Source organism: Chelonoidis abingdonii, chromosome 10 (genome assembly GCF_003597395.2).
Source record: "Chelonoidis abingdonii isolate Lonesome George chromosome 10, CheloAbing_2.0, whole genome shotgun sequence".
Lineage (NCBI taxonomy): Eukaryota > Metazoa > Chordata > Testudines > Testudinidae > Chelonoidis > Chelonoidis abingdonii.
Window position 1 is genome coordinate 68,747,288 of NC_133778.1, and position 23,611 is coordinate 68,770,898.

At 44.4% G+C, this 23,611-nt stretch overlaps 1 protein-coding gene across 6 annotated transcripts in view; it reads right to left on the minus strand.

Annotated features, from left to right (window-relative positions):
• The window catches only part of KALRN (kalirin RhoGEF kinase), an 833,042-nt gene that overhangs the window by 12,493 nt on the left and 796,938 nt on the right, over nucleotides 1-23,611 (minus strand). For all 6 annotated transcript variants that reach the window (XM_075070289.1, XM_075070290.1, XM_075070292.1 and 3 more), the window contains 4 exons: nucleotides 8,227-8,254; nucleotides 6,984-7,155; nucleotides 5,689-5,810; nucleotides 3,858-3,989 (listed from right to left, as the gene is read on the minus strand). In XM_075070289.1, the coding sequence (XP_074926390.1) occupies nucleotides 3,858-3,989; nucleotides 5,689-5,810; nucleotides 6,984-7,155; nucleotides 8,227-8,254 (454 nt within the window). The remainder of the gene's footprint in view (nucleotides 1-3,857; nucleotides 3,990-5,688; nucleotides 5,811-6,983; nucleotides 7,156-8,226; nucleotides 8,255-23,611) is intronic.

Here is a 23,611-nt window from a genome sequence, read left to right on the forward strand (position 1 = left end):
CTCTGGTTACCACAAATAACTTTGGGCCCCATTCAGTCTCTCCTCACGTGTGCTGATGCAGATTGGTTCAGTCACTTGCAACTGTGTCTTCTATGAATGCCTGGAAACTAAGGGGAACCATTCCTGTAGCCCTTCCTGTGACAAGTCATGGACCTTGGTGTCATTTGAAAAACAATGGAAACTAACAGAAAGGATTCTGGGATACACTGAAGGAAGACCCATTTTCAATGTGCCAAATGCGGGGAAAAAGAATGAAGAAAACTGGACCAGTGGTAGTAATAGCATCTGGGAAGGAGGCACAGGCAGCCTCCATATCACAAATCTTCAACCTCTGAGCCTGGGGTATGATCTGGGAGCATGTAAGCTGCATGACATCCATTAAACGATAAGCTGCAGTAGTATTGGGCATTCACGTGGAAAGAGAAGACCAAGATGCATAAGCATGGAGTATTTTTATACAAATTAGAGTCAGGAGGCTGAATCTTTGTGTATAAAGCGGACTATTTAACCTTAAGTTCTTACCATAAAGTACATGAACATGACTATCTGTGAGGTTCGCTTACATGGCAGAGATATGCAGGGAAAAGCAGTGATCCTTGTGAAGCTGAGCAGCAGTGGAGGAATACTCAAAGAACTACTGCTTTTTAAAATGTTTTGGTTACGGTTGTTAATGCAAGAGTTAATGCAACAATTAATGTTGTTAATGTTCTTTGTCAGATGTGCCAATGAAATCGATGCTATGAGGGTTAAGGTAGCTAGTAGATCATTCACTAAGTGATGGGATTTAGACAAATTCAAATTGCTTCTTACATTTTTGTTGTAGAGTGATGAAGACGGAAAAAAAACAGAGGCCACATGCCTAAGGCAAGGCATTCCGCCCAGCGAACATTGTGCCTTTGCGGGCAGAAGGTAAATAGGAATGTGAATCATTTTGTATGACCTTGGCATAATGCATTGCTAGGCCCGTGGGGATGGCAGTGCATTTAATTATTTATTTTTGCGGGGGGGGGGGGGGTGCGGCAGAAGGGAGCATTGGAGTTGAGAAAGGTGGGGGAATTCAGTGCTGGATGGAAGGAAGACAGGAAGTGGGACATTACTGGAATGCAGGAATCAGCAAAATTATTTGGATCAAAAACCACAAGCAGTTTAATGTATCCACAGTAAGAAGCCATCAGAAGAGGATGTCTGATACAGTGACCATATAAGAAAAGACTTTGAATCACGACTGGATGCCTTTGCTGTAGCAAAACCCAAAATTACTGGGCTTAATGCAGGAGTAGCTGGGTGAAATGTAATGGCCTATAACAGGTGTGGCCAAACTGTGGCTCATGAGCCGCATGTGGCTCTTTAAGGGATCAGCTGCGGCTTGCAGAGCTTGGGGCTTCATCCCGCGGCGGGGAGGGGAAGAGCCAGTGCTGGCAGCTTCAGCCTCGTGGGGGGCATCGAAGGTTGGGGCTTCTCCTCGCAGTGTGGCAAACCGGCACGCGTGGCTTCAGCCCCATAGCAGGGAGCCATGGCTCAGGGCTTCAGCCCCATTGGGGGATGAGTCGAAGCTTGAGGCTGCAGGCCCATGGGGGTGAGCTGGTGCCCTTGGCTTCAACTCTGCAAGGGGGTGGCAAGGTTGGGCTTCAGCCCTGCAGGAGGGGCACCACTGCTGGGGTCTTCAGCCCCAGAGGAGGCGGCAAGCCAGTGCTTAGGGTTTCAGCCCTGCAGGTGGAGGGGCGCTACTGCAGGGGCTTCAGATCTGTGGGAGGGGCACCGCTGCTGGGATCTTCAGCAGCACATGCTCATTATAACAGGAAATTGTGTCACCGTAGCACTGTGCAGATCTTATATGCTGTGATCTGCTTGCATGCTGCACATTACAGGCTGTGTTTACTGTTCATAAATCTAACACTATTCAGTTGTGACTTAAGTGTTAACCCTACATTAATTTCATGGATGACAATGACTTCTTCAAACTGTGTTTCTGCAGATGTAGTGTGAAAAAAGAAAATGTTGGACTTAGTGGTGCTGAAAGAAATAGACCGCGGTGTTGACATAAAGAGCGCACTTGACAAAGCATTGACAAATGGCAATGCACTGCTGGATAAACTTGTCAGTGTTGCAATGGATGGAGCACCTGCACTCGTGGGAGGGGAAAAGTAGGCTTTATCAGACTTTTCAAAAGTGATCCCAAGTTTCCGGAATTTCTCCTTGTTCGTTGCATCATCCATCATGAACATCTCACAGGCAGATACTTCAAGTATGAAAATGTTAAGAAAACAGTCCTGGAAATTGTCCAATTTCATCTACTTGAATGGGAAGACTCATAGACAGCTCAAAGTGAAGCTTTCTCCCTTTCTTTCACAAATATTATGAAACGTACAGCACGCAGCTATAAGCATAGGAATATTATCATTGACCAGGTCCATATAGGCAGTGCCAATGGGCCTTTAAATGGCCAAAAGCACACTGAACAGTCATTCTGCACTTGCTCAGCCTGTTGTTGAACCACTCTTTGCTGCTGTCAAGTTGCCCCGTGTATGGCTTCATAAACCATGGCATTAAGGGGTAGGTGGTGTCTCCCAGGATCACAATGGACATTTTGACTTCCCCTACACTGATCTTCTGGTCTGTGAAGAAAGTCCCTTCTTGCAGCTTCCTGAACAGGCCAGTGTTCTAAAAGATGTGTGCGTCATGCACCTTTCTGGACCAGCCTGCATGAATGTCTGTGAAACGCCCACAATGATCCACAAGCACCTCGAAAACCATTGAAAAATACTTCTTGCGATTAATGTACTCAGTGGCTAGGTGGTCTGGTGCCAGAATTGGAACATGAATGCCATCTATAGCACCTCTCTGTAGTTTAGAAAGCCCATTTGTGCAAAGCCATCCACAATGTCATGCACATTGCCCAGGGTCACGGTGTTCCGGAGCGGGATGCGATTAATGGCCCTGCATACTTCCGTCAACACGAGTCCAACAGTCGACGTTCCCACTCCAAACTGGTTAGCGACCGATCGGTAGCAGTCTGGAGTAGCCAGCTTCCACAGTGCAATCGCCATGCGCTTCTCCGAGGACAGGGCAACTCTCATTCTCGTGTCCTTGAGCTGCAGGGCTGCGGCAAACTCATCACACAGTCCCATGGATGTGGCTTTCCTCATCCGAAAGTTCTGCAGCCACTGCTTGTCATCCCAGACGTGCATGACGATGTGATCCCACCACTCAGTGGTTGTTTCCCAAGCCCCAAAGTGGCATTCCATTGTGGTCAGCACCTCCAAGAATGCCAAAATCTTATGTCATAGCTACTATGCGTGGTGAGATCAATGTCGCACTCTTCTTGCTTTTGTAGTTTAAGAAAACTCCACTGCCACTCATGATGGGTTAGTCAGAGTGAGCAGCATACTGGTCAACAGTTCGGGATCCATTCCTGCAGCCCGAAGAGGCAGAGCACACAGTACACAAACCGTGGGAAGATGGTGACAAATGTGCACGGAAGCACAGGGGTTTCTGGAATGCAAAGCAATGCATCACGGGGCATTGGGACAGTACCCAGAATGCCCCGCGATCCCCTCTGCCTTCCCACAACTCTTAGCGACAGAAGAGGAAGAGATGTTCTGTGGGATAGCTGCCCAGAGTGCACCACTGCGAGTACTGCCGCAAGTGGGAACATGCTATTGTGCAGGCTGCCGACAGTGTGAACACACAACAGCAGTTTCCCTCCAGCGCGCTCTGAGCGGCACTGTAACTGCCAGAGTAGACATTCCGTAAGAGCTCTGCCTGGGAGCACACCTTCTGTATGAAGCTCGGGGGACACCAGGCCCCCCAGTGTCCCCTAAATGGCACCCCTGCTGTAAAGGCTAATGTTTCCCTACCTTCTTCTCTGTACTCTACGGTGTAGCCTGAAATGGTGCAGTTGCCAGTACTGGATGGGGGCAGCCAGCGAAGGATCACTGAAGTGCAGCTTCTTTCCTGAGCAATGGGACGGTTTGGGGCTGCTGGAACACCTTGAAAAAGAGAAACCAGCATCACATCACTTATTGTTTGTACTTTAGTGCTTAGAGCGTATATAAAAAAGCCTTTCCACTACCTATTGTGGACATGAGAGTTGTCTGGGCATTGGCTGGAGAAATCACAGGAATTGTTATATCAGAACTGGTCCATCCAGTCAGGTATCCTGTTTCCAATAGGGGTTTATACTGAAAGGTTTTAGAGGAAGGCCAATGTCCTCTAGACCATAATGTGCTTACTCAACACTATAGCATGGGAGGAAGTTTCTTGCTCTCAGCTGGTGTTCAGCTTTGCTCTGAAGCCGGGGTGCCCCTCTCTCTAGTAATATTTGAGGACCAAAAGAAGACAAGTGCAGCCACGGTACATTTGAGCATCACTGAGGATGGCATGGCAATATCACCACCCTTCTATCTTTGACCTTGGAGAACAGCAAGGGGGGGGGGAAATTTTCACTCAGACACATGGCAATTTGGATTCGTTTATTCTAACTATGGTAAACGCAGGTGCATTGGTGTCCTTAGCCCATTGCTACTGGTTTCTGCTGCAACCTCAGGGCCTGATCCAAACCCACTAAAGTTAAAAAATTTTTCCAGTGATTTCACTGAACTTGGGATTGGGCCGTTGGTGTGGTGGGCACACAGAGTAGTGACCTTTGAACGGCTGAGACTGCAAAAGGTGACAGACAAGGCACACGGGGTGGAATTATTATTCATACTTATTTGAATTACTGTAGCACTTAGGAGTCAATCAGCAATTGCTACGCATGTAGCTGAGCCCTGTCTGGAATACAGTAGCAGCTCATTTACCCACTTATTTGTCAGTAAATTTACTGACAAATCAAACCAATGGGGCCCATTGTGCGAACAAACAAATTGACTTCCTAAATGTTCATGATACTTGCACCTCCACAAGCCATCAGTTATATTTTCATTATAACTGTGTTGCCTCCAATGCCGCAGGCATCTCTCATTTGAATTTCTAAAATACGCTTTGTTGGAGATGGAGGTCACCAACAATCGGCTCACCATTGGGACTCATTACAATTCCATGGATCCTTCATCATTCCTCAAAGATGAGCTCCCACAAAGTGTTTTCTAAGGGCTAAGTCCTTGCCCCCTCCCTTCAAAGGAGTGCAAAGCCCCAAATTCACCACCAATAAACTTCACGCCCCCTTTGTTAGGTGCAGGCTCCCCTGGCAAAAGCTTCCTGCAAAAAGGGAAGAGCAGGGGCAACAACATCTATAGGCAACATCATCAATGCTGATGATTTGCAACTTGGCGAGGACTCCATTTCCTGCTTAATCTCACTGAAAGCCTTCAGGCAAATCACACTTGGGCTTTGCATCGGGGCCCAGTCTGGGCCCACAGGGTGCTGTGGTTAAGGGAAGCAGCATTCTCAGCTAGGATGGGTTAGGATGCATGTTAGGCCAACATTTTAAAACATGGCCCTTAAAGTTAAGGCACCTGAAACAAGAGCTAAGCATCAGCTGCTCCCTCTGACATGAGTGGGAAGAGGGGTTGAGTAAAGGCTCTATGATTTGGCCCCCTTGTTTGTCATTCACTTGCAACAGCTCCTTGCCTACCCGTTTGGAGAGTGGATATTTGGAAGTGCTCCCAGCCTCCACAAAGAGGCTCAGCAAGGCAGTTGCTGCCTTACGTTTCAAAAGCACAAAAAGATAAGGCAAAAATCCAATACCTTGCACTTTGACTGTAGCTGAGGTCGAGGCTGTTCCATGTTCATTTGTTGCCATACAGGTGTAAATACCACTGTCCTGCGGCATCAGGTTACAGATCTTCAGGGTGATTTCCCCAGAATCACTACAGATGTCAGAAACAGCACATTTTAAAATGCTGCTTTACTAGCGAATACTTACACAGGCCTCTCTCGTAGCGTATTGGAACGATGACAATGTCTTATAGGGTACAATGGCCACAGATAAAGGATGTGAATGCAAAGCCCTAAGGAGAAATACATACTAAGGGTATTTTTAGTTCTATTGGGCCAAATTCAGACTTGTGACATTGCTCCATTGAGTCCAGTGGATTTGCACCAGATTGCAGTAGGTCTGAATTTGGCCCATTGCACGTAAGTTATCCGTCAGTCAACGGAGGGGTGGGGAGAGGGATGTTGAGGAAAAAAAAAAAATCAAGGCAACAAGACTAGATGGATCCCCAGTTCTGAAGAAAAAGGGAACCACTGATGTAAACACATCACCTGTATGGGAATATTATCTCTTTAAATACCACAGGGAATCAATCTGCTGAGTAAGTGCAAGCAGGGCAAGATAGAGAAAGGGCAGCCATGAAAACCTGATGGTCTCCAGGAGATCTCGACCCAGCAGCATGTTTCGATGAACGAGCACAGCACCTTCTCTTTGATTTCTTATTTTTCATTTTACTCTGCATTCCCAGGTTACATCTGCACCAGAACCAGAAGTGCTGAAAATCTTTTGAGAGCTTGTTCCCCTGAGATTTCCACTTTAATTTTGTCCTCCCGAGTGCTTCAGATAAGCTGTAGATGAGCATCTGAACTCAGGCTACTTATCTGAACTCAAACTCCAGAGCTGGCAAGGTTTGCCCAAAGCTGATTACAAAGCGATCTGGAAAATCTGGTGGGGCTTTTCGGGCATCCAGCATCATGATGGCTTGTCTTTCTGTCCAAGCACAGTCAGCTATGACTTCCCCTAGAAACCATCAATGCTCTTCTTGGAATAGCTGGAGGAGGTCCCTAGAGAGCCACACAAGACACTGCCTCATCCCAGAGGCAAAGCATATTCCCAGGTTGGGGAGCTGCAGACTTCACCTGAGTCCCAAACTTTGATTTTCCCCTAGCTGGCATACATAATGTGCTGTTACTGCAGCATGTCAGGCTGACCTAGAAAATCATACCTTTAATGTGTCTTGCAGTCTGACTAGTGCTGTCACCTCATTTGATGGGAAGGAAACTACCAACAAGCCTGAATACTTTGTGAGTCCAATGCATGAACTTACCAGGATGAAACTGTATAAGTGGCTGTGCTGTTCTCATTGTCGAGAATATTTTGATCTGGTCCCTTCCAGGTTATGTTGGGCTTTGGCCGTCCACAAACTTTGCACTGAAGCATCACTGTGTCACCAAGCAAACAGGTGATATCCACTAATGGCACAAGGAACTCTGGAGCCACTGGAGCAAACACACACACACACGCAAATCCTTTTAGCCAAACAGAAGAAGAGTGCCCCATCCAGACCCGATATTTAAATACAAGAATTTCATCCTACCAATCACAGTTGGTTTTTATACAGGATCATGTACCTGAATGATGCCTTTAAAACCTTTGTACCAAGTGCTGAGGATACAGGAGGCTGGAAGGAAAATTGCTGAAACTGCAACTTCACTAAGAGCCAGACTGTGATGGCTCTTGCACGGCTATGCTGGGGTAGAAGCCATGCAAAAAGCCCAACGTGCAAGGGCCTCCCACACTAGCAGTTCCTTTGCTCTGGAAAGCGCAGAGACTGCTCGTTTCTTTTCTCCACCTGGGAAGCAAATCACTGGAAAATGGGTGAAGAGGAAGTGGGCTGTGTCCCCTACAGCCCGCTGAATAGCGCTGGCACACTGGGGGAGATGGAGAATCTGGGACCTTTGGAGCTTAGTGCATGACCCTCTACTGCATGAGGCTAAGGCTGTAGAGCAGACTCATTTTCTCTCTCTAAGTGGTTTCGGCGCCAGTAGATGGGACAGAACACCACACCCAAGAGGTTACAGTGGCACTCCGTACCATCAGAATAGATGGAGCAGAGCGAGCTCCTGCTCCTTCCTGTTCACACTGAGCAGCCACGGGAAAGACTGCACGGGCCTGAGGCACAATCTCCTGGTGCTCTTCCTGGGCCAATGCAGCTCCACCCTCTTTGGCAGGGCTGTACTACCATTCTTAAGATGCTAATACTCAGGCACTGGGTATTTCACAGGAAGTCTGACTCTTTTGTTTTGAAAATGGTATTTGGGGGAAGTGCGGGTCTGCTGATTTCTGGTGATCCTTTGGTTGTGGGCGGGAGGCACTAGGCCCAGAAGGAATGCTCCTCACGCTGATTACCCTGGAATCTAGCCAAGATTATTCAGGCAGCGTGCCAGTGTAGGCCCTGCCCTAGTGCGAGTCACTATGATCAAACCCTGTGAAGTTCTGTTTCAAGTGGGTTGATCCTGGTAGCTGGCGTGGCAGGAAAACATTGCAGCACGCAGCTGACTTTCACTCACCTTCTTGGATGAAATTTGGGTTCATTATCTGAAAAAATAGAAGAAATAGAAACATTTCATTTTTTTGGACAATAAAGAAGTGGCACCTTTCTTCTGCAAGGTAAAGTGAAGAAATGGACATGAAATTCAGAGAGAGAGAGAGAGAGAGCGCGTGCGCCTGATCAGAGAGCATAAGAGGAATCTCTAACAACCAACATCCCAGGAAGCGTCTAAGTGAGTTCTAAATGGCTAGTGCATAGTTAAAAAGACAAATTAAAGTAACAGTTATTACAAATTTGATAAAGCAGTGTTAATTGCAGCACAGACAATAATCTAACTCTCTGAAGGCTGTAGTTTCTGTTTATTTTTATCACATGTGGTGATGATGCTCATGCTATTAATTCCTTTTTTTCTGCAACCACGTGATATATTGTTCCACTATGTGATTAATTGCATAGCCATGTGATCAAATGCATTTATCATGTATCTTTGACCATCTCACCTGCACTCTGTCCACTAACCCATCTCTGCAGAGACACTTTTTAACCTCTGAAATGCTTCAGTAAAAAGGGTGGGGGGAAAACATGTCAGAGAAATACTTACATCTTTGCCTTCACTCTTTATATTACAATGGTTCAAGCCCCAAAGCTGGCAGATTCCAGTCCAAGGACAGCATTAAGGTCTAATATCTCGTGGCCTGTTATGGCTGCAAAATCTAGTCTCATCTCACTGGATTTCTGGGAATCTCAACTTTCTAATTTATTTGCACCTAGTCATGCTGTTTGTGAGCTCTTTTATATCATGATGGAATGCAGTCAAAATCAGAAATGATTTATCATTCAGTGACCCACACATGGTAACTGAGGCAACTTGATCTTACATTTTAAAAGGTGGAGGGATATCAAACCAATACCAATAAATGTTTACAATGCTACATCTATAACAACCTCTCTCTATAGTTTGGCATAAACAAAATACATGACGGTGAAGAGTGGTAAGAAGATTTTATTGGCACTTGTTTAAGGTAGGTTCATTAACCCACTGTTGCTTTCTGAGCCAAATTCAGGCCCGTAAAACACTTATAGCACCTTATACACTTCAATATCCTTTTTCTCTACTTAAACATCTTTACATGCATTTATCTAGGTGCCAGTCTGGGAGATATCAATGCACTGAAGGTCTGATTCAAAGCCTAGTGATGCTGATGGAGTCTATCCATTGCCATCCTGGGACCATTCAGGCCTCAAGAACAAAAGCAGTAATGTTTAAAGGTAATCTTTTAAAAGCGAAGAGATTAATTCAACATTTCTGGCTTACAATACCTTTCCATAGCAAATGGAGTGAGAAAAGTGCTAGAACATTCATATAGCACTGGAAGGTTTCAATCTTTGGGGTAAATTCTGCTGCTGCTCATCCATGCACACCAGCAAACCTTCAGGTTGCAGCAGAGACACCTGAGAGAAGTTGGTTGTGTGCCTGTGCCTCTTCCAGAAGGTGTAAAAGACAGCACTTGTCAGGCCCCTTTCAATTTTCACCATGGAAAGGTGTAACTGCAAGTAGCAAGAGGGAAATGGAGATGGCCTCCAGGTACATATACGCCCACTTCCGCAGCTCATCGGAGCACGCTCATATACATCAGAGTTCTTCATGCATTATCTTCTTTTGTTAGCAAAAGGAGAATGCAGGAGGGGACCATGCTCAGGCCCAGCCTTAGGCAAAATAGGGACACATACGGACACAAGTTTTGCTGCATATATATTTCCATTTGAGATGTGGGTTACCTGACTTCCTAGCATTGGCCAGAATTTGGTCTTTCATGGTAGATATGATAGGAATCCAAGATTTATCATAGTGGAGGAGATCACTGATCCATACAAGCCAGGACTGTACATCTACTAATCTAGAAATGATCAGTAATTGATACTCGGGAGCAAAGCCCCCCAATACATTTCCTAATAATGCACTTAACCAACTAGAATTCTGTACATAGGGGACATCTTCTTGACACCCTGAGATTTTGGGAAGAATGAAGATCCCATCTTTTTCTTCTCAGAAGCTTATAAACAATTATACCATTTTCTTTATCCAAGAAGTCTTTTAGGATTTTTTTTTTCCAATCCTAGTATTGACTTTAATGTGAAAGACTCTCTGTAAATAATAATTGATCTCAAATATATTCTGCATAAAAATTATTACTCTCTCCAAGAGATTGGAGAACTTTGTCATCCCTTCTGACAGTAACCACCATTAGTGGATGACGTGGACACTCTAAACCTGTAATTGGAATCAGATGTGAACAGCTGCTCATTTAAACTCAAGTGCTTTGTCTCACACAGTTAAGAAAGAAATAGGCAGAAAAGCAAAGGAAACATTCTGAATGTTCCTGTAGGAAACGTCTGAGAAGCAGTTTTGCTCTGAAGAATAACTATGGTTCCTTTCTCCCTTGATAGATCTGCTGACTTCAGTGACCAGACTATAGAGTTTTTTCCCTCCTGGCCTGGGTGCGGGAGCTAGGATTCTATTCCTTCTTGAGTATCATATCACCTGCATTGTTAACTGAGGACTAGTCTTTACTGCAGTGCTAAATTGATGCCGCTGATTGATGCGGCAGCATTGACTTTGCGGGTCTGTGAAGACATGATAAGTCAATGGGAGAGCACTCTCCCTTTGACTTCAGTATTTCACCTCAAAGAGAGGCAGAAGCTACGTGGATGGGAGAGTCTCTTGTGTCAACATAGCACAGTGTAGATACTGCTGCAAGTTAACGTAAGTTATGTCAACTTAGTTATGTAAATTACATAACTTACAATGTTAGTGTAGACAAGGCCTGAGTTACATGTGTGCAAACCCACAGATGCAGAACATGGCAAAGGGAACCTTTAGTACTGGCAGCAATGCATGACAAAGTATAGAATCCAGCTTGACTCTCTCATCCTAGGCGGAATTTGCAGGCATTTCAGCTGGGGGGGGGGGGGGGGGGGGAAAAAATCCCAAGCATCTCTTTGCTAGTGAACAGAGAAGATTTGATCTGAAAAATCACTGAGACAATGGGGCCATTTGAAAAGTAGCTGTTCAGAGCAGAACCACATCTTAGGACAAGTATTTAAGAATGCCGCTGCAAAGAACTCAGGATCCTAAGCACGTGCTCAATAACCTCACACTAGGCTGAAGGGAGGCAACCTAGAAGAAAGGATGGTCATGTCAGATGATCCCCTTCCACATTACCACCATCTGTCCATCCTACCACCTGAAGGGCCTGATCCAAAGGCCAGTGGAACCAATGATCTTCGGATTTGGCCCTAGCTCTGCATTTTAGGTTCTATACAGGTAAAGACAGGGAAAGTTAGAATGCATCTAATCATCAGAGGGTTCCTCTCTGGAGTCATATGTTATGCAGCTAGTTAAGTGTGTGGATTAATACAGGTTCTTGGATCATCATTAATTTACATACGTGCTAGTTCATTCTCTCTCACACACATACACACGCACTGTCTCCTGCTCTGACACAGGGGCAGAGGAGGTGAGACCTGCCCTTGTGATTAAGTGCTTCTCTCATTAATAGGAAACGGAAAAGGAATTGGAGTAAGTTTCATGGTAAGACACTAGGAACTGGACATTCAGGACACTTACTGATGCTTATGTAAATGAGAAATGCATGTCTATCAAATATGCAGGTCTGGGTGTTAACTGATTTGCACTACGGCTCCAGCATTCTGGACTTTTTACCTTAACCAATATACACGTCCTCAGAACTGAAGTTAGAATCACAGTGTAAGTGAACTCCATACCCATCCTGCTCCAGAACTTTAAACCTGCACATCCTCCCTGCACTTTCCCATTAAAGTGCCTTTTATATTAAACTGATTTCTGCCTTTATTGGACTGGGGAGCAAGAGAATGAACTGCTGTTAATATATCACATTGAGTTCCTAGATGTAATAGCTGTATCTATTAAAGAAACATTTAAGATGTCTCAGATATTAAAGCAATGAATGTAATAAAAATATCTAATAAACAATGCTACCTTCTTTAATAACTTATGAGACATGATGCATTTGCAATAATGACCTTACAGAGTATTTTATATTTTAGTATCCAGAAAGAAAATTACTATAGTTAGATAATGTTGAATGAGTCTACAGGTAAAATTTCCATTGTCTTTCAATGAAACTTAACCTAAGACTGCCCAAGTCTCTCTTGAAAAGTTGGCCTTTTGAAATTCATATCCTCTGTGTAAGTTATTACATGACTGCAATTTAGAAAAATGTGATATTATTGGACCAAAAAAAGGAATATTTTTGCAAATAAAACCTTAATTCAAGCATGTGATTCAGCTATTGGTTTCAGTATGTCAGTTAATAAATTATAAATATACCATACTTAGCTCTTTAATGTCTTACAAAAGGAGAGGCACTATCAGTGATTTCCCTACACCCCCCTACACCCCCCCCGAATTTCCCCAACACCTCCCCTAGTTTTGTGAGCTAGTTACATACCAATTTAGTGACTGGAAATCTGAATTTAAATTGAAACATTAATACACACTTTAAAAGCTTATACAGTGTATGATACACATTTTATCTGAAAAAGTATAATAGATGTGAAAAGTATGAACATAGACTAGCTTCCTTGCTTTCTTATATGGCTGTTGTTTTTTTTATGATGTCAGTGCATTCATTTTGGTGATGTTGGCTAACCTGATAATTTCAAATGATGATTTGTAAGCAAAGTCTGAGGGCTTGGCTACACTTGCAAGTTGCAGCACTGGTGAGGGGGTTACAGCACTGCAACTTACCAGGTGTCCACACTTACAGAGCTCAGCCAGCGCTGCAACTCCCTTCCTGCAGCGCTGGCTGTACACCTGGTCCGCTACGGGTGTAGCGAATCCAGCGCTGCTTGATAGCTTCAGCGCTGCTCATCAGGTAGTGGACACTCACCAGTCACTGTTATGCCTCCAGAGGTATTTAGAAGGTTTATCCCACATTCCTGTTTATTACAAACAAACCGGAAGGTACTCCCCGAGCTACTTATCTAGAAAAACAAACAGGGCAGCTGCTGGCTCTTTGCTGCAGATCGAGCGAGCGAGCCGAGGTCCGAGGATCTTGGAATGTTTCAACAGCTGTTGCTGAGGAGAACAGAACAGCACGGCGCTTGTGGTGTGTGGGGGGAGGGGAGAGGGGACGGGAGGTCCTCCGGGAGAAGCTGCTGTACCTGGTCTGAAGCCTTTTTACATTTAAGGAGTGATTGAGAGAGGGCGTGGGAATGCTCAGAATTTGCAAGGAGGGAGCTATCACACAGTGTGCTCCAAAACTCCACTTCTCTCTGTCTCCCGGACGGACTCCCCTGTCACACTCGCAGCCCACCCCCCTCGCTTCGGAAAAAGCATGTTGCAGCTACTGTTGAACGCTGGATAGCTTGCTAACCGACAATTGCCGTTACGCACTGTCCCGAAAGCAGCGGTGCAAATGCTCGCAACCCTGAATGTGTCCACAGCATGCGCGCTGGCCACTACTACGACAGCGTGTACACCTTCAGCTGTAACTTACCAGCGCTGCAATGAAATGTAATTAGCATGCCGCTCAATGAGTATTCCCTGACAGCATTAGTGATGAGCGGGGCTGTGGGGAGGCTTCAGGGCCAGATTATTTTAGCTTATCCACGATATCTACCGTAGGATCCAGCGAAACAGAGCTGTGTTGTCCAAGTAGATACGATTTGGCTGGTTGGTTACAAAACCACTTGAATGTGCGGGAAATGGGGGATGTACAATGTTGATTCTTATTGTTGAGTAACCGAGGACGTAGACTGTACTTAGTCTGTGACTGATTTGAAGGCTCTCAAGAGGAAGGTATGGAGACCTGTCCCTCTCACTGTTTAACGACAGAGGAAAGCTGATTATGCTCCATGATAGTCTTTTGTTCTGTGTAAGTGACACTTCAGGCATGAACTTATCATCTTGATGCACTGGTAATCCTGGTTGGAGAACGTTTCCTGTGGTACAATGTTTTTGTGTAAGAGACAGCGCCTCAGACTTGCACTAGCAGGGATTGAGGTGCCTACCACTCGAGAGCAGCTCATACCTGAAATCACTGAGAGCTGCGTGGAACCTCAAGAGACAATTCACGAGGTCACAGTGGCAAGTGGTCAGCAGAGGTGACTGCAACAGGGCCATTGGCCAACATGAGCGGTGGATGTGAACGGTGTGCTCAACACACGAACAGACGTGGCAGATCGACAGTGAGCAGCTGGAGGAAACAAGTAAGTGCCTTCTTGTCCTGCATCACACTGGAACGTGTGTACTCACGTCGAAAGCACCTCGAACTCTGAGGTCTCCACTGACCAATAGACCAACAGCGGTGACGGGTGGCGGGAAGGGAAAATGAGGAGCACGTCTACAATCATTTTTGTGTAGGACTATTTCTTAGTCACCTTGCTCCAGAATGCAGATTTGTGACTGGGGAATGGAATATGTATATAAAATATGTTTCCTTAGTAGGTCCAGATTTTTAAAATCATATTTGGCCAAAAGGTTGTGGTATCTCACATTGTTTCGCTATCTTGAGAGATCATTATGTGGAGTCTTCGTAGTGTGATGAAACATTTTTAACTTATGTAAGATAATTGTGTACTATAAGTATGGTCATCCAACTGGGGTTCAGACCATGGCACCATACTAGCACCAGTACCCTGACTCTGTCTTCTAACAGTGAGTCAGATGATCCAGGGTATACTTCAGAGGGATGAAACAGAAACAATGACCATCTACCCTGTGTCCACAATTCCCACTTGCCCAGCAAACACGAGCCCTAGGGCACCACCGACGAGCAATGTGTGGTTGTGCATCCTTATCCGTGTCTAGATAGCCATGATGGACCTATGCTCCCAGGAATTTTGCATAGGTTCTTTTTTTTTAATCCTGTTATACCTTATGGTCTTCACACCATGCTCCCTGCATAAGGAGTCCGCCTGGGTTGACTTTATACTTGTGTGAAAGAAGTACCATCTTGTGTTTTTTTAAAACTGCTGCTATTACTTAATCTGGGTGGCTGTAGGTTCTTGTGTTCACGCTGAGGACTTAAATAACTTTCCTTTATATTCACTTTGCTTCATATCAGCCTCAAGTTTAGTAGACCTCTTTTATCATATCCCCTTAGTCACCGCTCTTGTCTAGTGTAGGCTGAAATTCCTGAGTCATTTTGAATGCTCCTCCTCGTTTTCATACCTGATCATCTAGCGTTGCCTACTCTGTTACTTTTCCAATTCCAAATCTCTTCTTTGGGATGGGAGTGACAGAATCTGCACACATTATTCAAGGTGTACAACACCTTACCATCGCGATCTTTACAGAGGCAAATATGATATTTGTTCTTATTATCTATCCCTTTCTTAATGATTCCCAACATTGTTGCTTTTTTGATTGCTCGCTGTCCAAGCATTGAGCTGGGATGCGTTCAGAGACTATCCACCTAATGACTCCGCAAGATCTCTTTCTGTGGTAACAGCTAATTCAGAGGCCTTCATTTTGTACTTGTAGAGGTGTGAGATTGTATTTCACCAATATGCATTACGTTTGCATTATCAACGATGAACGTTGGTTTGCTATTTGGTTGCCCAGTCACACACAGTATTTGAAATGCCCTTTGATAACCTCTTCACAGTCTGGCCTGGTCTTAATAGCATTGAAATATATTTTGGTTATCATCCTTGCAAATTTTGGCCCCACGTTTCATTGGTTACCTCCTTTCAGATGAAATATGTTTGAAACAGTCTGCGGTCCCAGTCTGACACCGGTCAAGGATTATACCACCATACTATTTACTCTCTCCTTCTGATATTTAATTGGTCCTTACCTTTGTTCTCCTCGGGGGATCTATTACCAGTTAGGCGTGAGACCATGAGGAAGGACTTCCCTCTATCCCATGATGGCTTACTTTCAAAATCAATTTAATTAATTTTTTTTTAATTTATATTTTTTTAGAAATCTAGACCTGTTATGCGTTTTGGTGTAACTTGCATTATTCTTATGTTAAATTTGCATCATCCTAACAAAACATTTACTTTATTGATATCTCTCTTATATATCTCATTGGTCCTGACACTCCCCCTGTAAATTCGAACACCCCCCCCTAATTTCAATTCCTGGGGAAACCACTCGGCACTATCACTATCCTTTTTGTACAAAACAGGGAAATGGAGGCATAGGAAGGTTAAACTACTTGCTCAGAAGCAAAGAATGAGTCAGTGACAAAACTTGATATAGAATCCAGATCCTCATTCCTTGCACGTTGCTGTCTCTATTTGCAAAAAGATTTATATTCCCAGCTTGTGCACGGGCAACACGTGGAGATTAGAACATTATGAGCTCCTATCTGTGCATGACAGAATATGTCTACACTGCACTTGGGGTGTGAGATTGCAACTTGTGTAGACATATCTGAGCTAGAAAACCGTGTGGCAGCACAGACTTCAGCAGGGCCTGTGCAAGCCTGCCTGGACCCCTTAGTAATTATTTGGTCAACTAGCTGAAGTCCAAGCTGCTGTGGCATCACTGCTTCAATACCTGAGCTGTCTGCATGTAGTGCAATTAGACTCATGATTGCAGTGTAGACACATTGTAAGCTAAACCAACATTTCTTCTGTGGAGTCCAGTGTTTTCTTCAAGCCATCAAACAGACTTGTAACTTGTCATTATAGTAGAGGTACACAAGACATTTTGGGCCAGATCCTCAGCTTGTATAAGCTGACATAGGGCAGATTCTCAGCAGAAATAATTCACTGGTTCTGTTAGCTTTGGGCAAGCTTATATGAATCTTTTCAAACTGCTTTATCCCTGGACGTTGGGCATTCTGCCTGATGGGGAAGCTTGTCATGTTTCCCTGAAAGTCTCTGAGACAATGGCTTGCACAAAAGACAGGAGGGCTCTTAAAACACACACATACAGAACTGTTTTAAATCTTCCTTAGTAGGGTAAATAGGGTCTGCTCTAGTTTGAGGATTTAAAATTCTCTGCCTTTTCCTGGACTATACAAACTCCCAGCTCCACAGACATCTCCACACCCACCCTTTTAACATTAGCCAGCTCTGCTCTACTCCAGGTTTTCTGTTTGCAGAGTGAACAGGGCCACAGTTTCCTTGAGCTTAAGAAGATCCTTCAACGTTGAAGTCATGTGACAAACTTAAAGGAAGAGTTATGGTTTAGGACTCACTTAATCCCGCCTGGCTTCTTTTAGTCAGCATATCTGATAATCCATTTATTTCCAGCATGCACAGAGTCTTTTGAACCCTGTTATAGTCAATATATATCCCTTTACCTTGAGCAAGAAGGCAACAGAAGGCTGTGAATGCAGAGGCAAGCCCCACACACACTTACAGTCTGTTCTGTCAGCAAAACAGGCTCCTCCCAGGGGCAAGGCCAGGGAGGTGTGGTTCTAGTCTGAAGATTTATGGAGGTGTGGCCAGGAAACCCCTTAGTCTACATGGCTTCGTCTTGGCAAAGCCTTAAGGCCATACTTGCAGGAGTTTACATTTAAAACACTGCCAGTACTAATATCTACTTTACCTGCCACTCCCCTCCAAAAGGGGATGGCTGGGGTCATCTCAGCTAAGAGACCAACAGCAAAAGAGATCTGATTAGAGTCTATGTAATTTAAGCAGGAAACTAAGCAAAGATGTGAAAAACGAGTAAAATGCTCAGCTAGGTGAATGCCAATAAAGATGCAAGCTGCTTACATTTTAATCTGCATCCTAAATACAGTGTCAGTGAGGTTCTTAAAAATACGACTGGCAACTTGATATTAAGATAACCAGAGCATTTATCCAACAATCTGTTCTGCTGAGCCTAGCACAGTGACAAAGTGAAGCATTAATAGTGGACCTAAATACACATAACCAGGCCGAGGGTGGTTTGACACACAAGCTCTGTAAACTGTACTTACAGATTAGAATGTTATTGAACAGAATTATCACGGTGGAAGCATCACTTAGCAACGATTTATCAGCCAATAAACTGGGTTTCTGTTTTGTTTCAATTCAGACACAAAGTGGTCACGCATCCATTGCCAAATGCCCGATAAACCCATGAGCAGAGTAGAAATTGCAATAGGATTCAGGTGGAACAGTAAACTATAAAAATTGATAGAGGGCAGATCTCATTTCCTGATAATTAAACTACACAGGTGTATATAACTAGCAAAGAAAAGTGTCCCCAAGGGACCCAGCAAGCAAAGAGAAAATCTGATGAGCATTTATTGGCTTCCTAGATGGTCAGCAAATGGCATGCTAAACACTGTTAGAAAGTTGATTTTTTTTTTTAAAATAACATCTGACTGAAATTGATTCAGTGAATATCATGACCTAGTATGGAGAATGCTGCTGAGAGGTCTAACACTAAAGTGTGACAGAAGCTGCACCTGCTGCCATTAGTGAACTATTACATACCCTTACACTTGCTGTCTAAACACTACACTCTGAATCCTCACTGGCATTTTCCAAATTGAATGAGATGAATGTGCCGGCAACTCTTCTCATTTTTCTCAAGCCCTTTGGCCACATACTTAATTTTCCAGCAACTGTGTGTCTTTGTGCAACAAATGCTATAGCTGTGGAGAAAGAGTAATAATTTAGGGTTTAATGTTAGTCTTCAGACAAGCATTACAAAAGCCTATGACAACACCTAATATTAAGATATTGGACAACAGTTATTCACCTTTTTTACAACTAAAATCAGGTACAAGGCTGCCTGCAGTATGAATACTTTGCACAGTAGCAGGCATATTTGCAGCAATAAGGCAGTCAGTTCCTTGCAAAGTGCCTTTGAACATCCCGAGATCCTACCAAGTGCTTATATTTTTTTGTTTGCACAAGCCCTGTACTCGTCGTCGTAGTTTGCTGGTGTGAATGAAAGTCAAAATGCCTCATTTCTTTTCCAGAAAGCTCAACGGCTTTCAGGTGGCTTGTCCATTTATTAAAGGATTTGATTCCCCTCCTGAAGAGCACTATATTATGTACTGTGAACTGTAAAACTCTCCTAGGAGGATGGCTATGGGATCTCATGCAGAACTCACATGACTACTGTGCAGAAGGTCACTCAGAAGCTCAAATCTGTACCACCCAACATACCAGTACTATAGTAATGAACTATAGTATAGTAATGAACTTTGCCAGTCATATTTTTCAAACCCACTACAAAGTCAGAATGTAAAAGCCTTCATAATAGGAGTCATTCTTCATTTCAACAGTAGAGGGCATGTTTTACTCTAGGGCCAGCAGGCCAGTGCTTGCAAACTATTCATTGTTCTCTTCCTTGTCCACTAGATTAAAAAGAAAAGCAAACACTATAATTTGCAAATGAGGGTTGCGGAATCCAGTGTCAACATGTCTCGTTTCTTCATTTTTAATTTAAGAAAAATGTACTAACGATCCTTGGAAAAGCAAAAGATTTAGTATGATTCCTTTATAATCATTACTAGCTTTCGGGGGTGGGGGGGAGAACCCAAAACCCCAAAAATTAATCCACAGCAAAACCAGAACGCCACTGATCAAAGCAGAGCTAATGTTTCCTTATGACACTTTCAAAAATCTCCCATTATTCCAAAAAGGCCAATGCTTGTTATGAAGAAAAGCACTGACAGAGTATTAAAAGATTGAAGACACCATCATAGTGAAACTGGCATTGGCACAGTGAATGTCTGATTTGAAAAGAAAATGCTGACCTGCAAAATGCTTGGGCAGTTGGGCCGAGATCCCTAGATATTATCCCCTGGGTAGAGAAGTGCCTGGAAGGGGCTGGATGCATGGACTCTAACTACTCAAGAAGCCACAGGAAATCTTTGACTTTTTCCTAGGGCATCCATCACTGCATGCAGTATCTACCCAACGATGGTCTTATTGCCGGGACCCAAAAAAACAGCTTTAGATCAGGCCTTCTGACTTGAGGAGGTGCATTTGTTTGACAATGGGAAGGAGCCTGACAAAGATTTGCTTTATTAACTTAAATGACACTTTTCAAGGAATCTGTCCATGAAAACTGTAGAGACTGTCAGTCATGTTCTTTCCCCCAATTGTTCAAAGCACAAGTGTTGGGTGTGGATAGCAGCCACATGATTCACAAAGGAAACCATCAGTTTCAAGAGGGGTGTGTCTGCCTCTTGGTGTGGAATGAACTATAGGCATGCGGATGGAGGGCTATATCCCCTTTCCTAATGGTAGGTTACATTCTCCCATCACATTGCTAACAGGTGAATATGCACAGCTCTTATTTGATGAAACAATAATACCAAATGTCTACAGTTGTTCCACAACAGGGAACTTGAGGGGAAAGAAGCCATCTCAGTTCACCCCAGGCTCATCATTCTTTGTCCATATACCTTGTGCATGTGGATAAACAAAGAGTATACATCATCACAGAATACACTTCCTATTCAAAGTGTTGTTAAATGAGCAATGTTAATATTATGGGTAGGGAGTTCTACAGTGTCAGAGTACCATTGTTTAGATCCAAGGGAACATAATAAAGCTATAGATATTTAAAGGGTTAATCTCATACCGTGTGTGCTCTAAATTTGCTCTCATAATACATAGTCATTAGTTGCAAAGTCTATGCAAATTTTTCCCCACTAGCCCACACAAAAGCAAATGCTTCCAATACTTCAGGTTTTTTTGTTCTTCATATATTTTTTTTTAAACTTTGCCTTTGTTAGCTTAAACTTGAAAACTGAAAGCCACATAAGATCTGGCTAGCACTGCTAAAGCGGCTGGACAGGTGTCATAAACAGATAGCTAAGGGTTAATGTCTCTTTCACCTGTAAAGTGTTAACAAACAACACCTGACCAGAGGACTAATCAGGAAACAAAATACTTTCAAATATCAAGGGAGGGAGTTTTGTGGTGTGGGTCCTTTGTTCTGTGTCTGTTGCTCTCTAGGCTCTGAGGGTGATCATACTATCTCCAGGCTCTCTAATCTTCTGTTTCCAAGTTGTAAGTACAGATAGAAAAACAATATAGGTTTTTACATTGTTTTCTGTATTTGCAAGTGTGTAGTTTGCTGGAAATGTTTAAATTGTATTTTCTGAATAAGGCTGTTTATTCATCATTTTTTAAATGCTAACAGACCTGTAATATTTCATCTTGATTACAGAGACGATTTTTATGTCTTTTCTTTCTTTTATTAAAAGGTTTCTTTTTAAGACCTGTTTGATTTTCTTTTCTAGTTGAGGCTCAAGGGATAGGAATCTCTGTGCCAGGATTACTGTCTCTCTCAGGGAAAGACTGGGAGGGGGAAAAAGAAGGAGGGGGGAAGGTGAATTGTCCTCTCTGTTTTTGTAATTCAAGGAGTTTAAGTAACCCAGGGAGGGGAAGCCTGGGAGGAGGTAAAGAGGGGGGAAGAGAAGTGGGTTATTTCCCTTTGTTGTGAGACTCAAGGCATCTGAGTCTTGGGGTCCCCAGGGAAGGTTTTGGGAAGACCAGAGCGTACCAGGCACTGGAAATCCTGATTGGTGGCAGCATATCAGATCTAAGCTGGTAATTAAGCTTAGAGGTTTCATGCAGGTAGCCAAATTTTGGACGCTAAGGTTCAGATTCGGGAATTATACCTTATGACAACAGGTGTTGTGAATGACTCATCCTCCTGTGCTGGGAGTTAAGGCAACAGTATTTCAAAATTGCTCAAAAGGATTTTACATAGTGCTTTCCATGTGCCCAGCATGGCAAAGCAATTCTACTAATTCACAATCCTCACAGAAAGCCTGACAGGTAGACCACTATTAGCATTTGACAGATGGGAGCACAGGTGAAGAGAGATGAAGTGACACACCCAAGGTTATAATAGTAGCCACTGACTCCTTCCTTGCAGTGGTATGGTATGATCACATGTAACTCTAATCAAATGACTGGAGCCACACTATAAACCAGAGGCGGACTTACCATGAAATAAACAGTGTGGTGGCACAGGACCTGCATAGACAGGGGGCCCCCAAAATGCAGGACAAATCTCATCTGACAACCGGCCCCGGAGTCCGGGCCGGCGGCACAGCAGGGCTCAGGCAGGCAGGTTGCCTGCATTCCGTGGCCCCACACTGCTCCCAGAAGTGGCTGTCTGCTGTCATATCGCTGCATGCCCCTGGTGGGGGAGGCGAGTCCGCAGGCTGCTCCCGCCCCAAGCAGCACATGAAGACCTATTGCCCACTTCCCTCCAAAGGGGTGCGCAGAGACATACCAGCAGCAGCGCAGCAGAGCTAAAGATGGCTCCCTGCCCATGCTGCCTCCCTCCCTCCACGCCGCTCCTGGAAGCAGCTGGCATGTCCCTGCGAGGGGGTGGGGGTGTGTGTCTGTGCATTGCTCCTGCCCTGAGCTGTCTCCCCGCAGCTCCCATTGGTCTGGAACTGCATCTGGTGGGAGCTGTAGGGGCGGTGCCCGCACACAGCAGCACGCAGAGACCCCTGGCACCCCCCCTCGCCTAGGAGCCACTGCCAGAGGGGTGTTCTGGTTGCTTTAGGAGCCACTCTGCCCAAGGTAAGTGCCATCTCCCACCCTTCCTGCACCCCAACTCCCAGCCCAAAGCCCAACCCCCTCATCCCCTCCCACACTCCAACCTCCTGCCCCAGCCCAGAGCCCTCACCTAGCACCCCAAGTCCCTTCCAGAGCCCAACCCCTGCATCACCTCCTGCACCCCAACTGCCTGCCCCAATCAAGGTACTTCATTTTCATTTACTTCTTATTACTTATAATTTAGGAGGAGGAGGAAGAGAAGGAAAAAAAGAATGAAAAACTAGGGGGAAAATAAGAGACCATGTTCTTTTTCTTGGCTGGGTCCCAAGGGGGAGGGGGGCCAAAAATGAAGCTGAACACAGCCCCCACCACTCTAAACCCACCACTGCTATGAAGATTGGCCTCTTACCAGCACTCCTATGTGTTAGATTTATTTGAAAAGCCACACACTAGCTGAGCCAGGTTTAGAATTTGTGACTTCCTGGTTCCTAACTCTGTGCTCATGTTCCCGGCCACCTTGTCTCCAAAGAAACTATTTACTTGGCAAACAGTTAGTGAGCCGTCCTATAAAAATAGGAACAAAAGCAGAGATATTAATCTTAGTTATGCAAATACCTTGAGGTGTCTAGATTATGTCTCTCAGGCCTAGTGAAATCCCCCAGCTTCTAGAAATGGTAACGGAAGAAGAGAGGATATGGCTGTATTTCTGCCAAGTCCAAATGAGAACCAATCAGTGATCCCATTCCCCTCCTGCACCCAAGCAGTCTTGCATAGGGTTTGAGATGAGTTATAAAAAGCTCCTGTGGTCCTGCTTACACACTCTTCTTAGCCCTGGGGGTAGCTCTTCTGAGCAGTGCAAAAAACATGGTTACTTACCTTGTAACTCTTGTTCTTCGAGATGTGTTGCTCATATCCATTCCAGT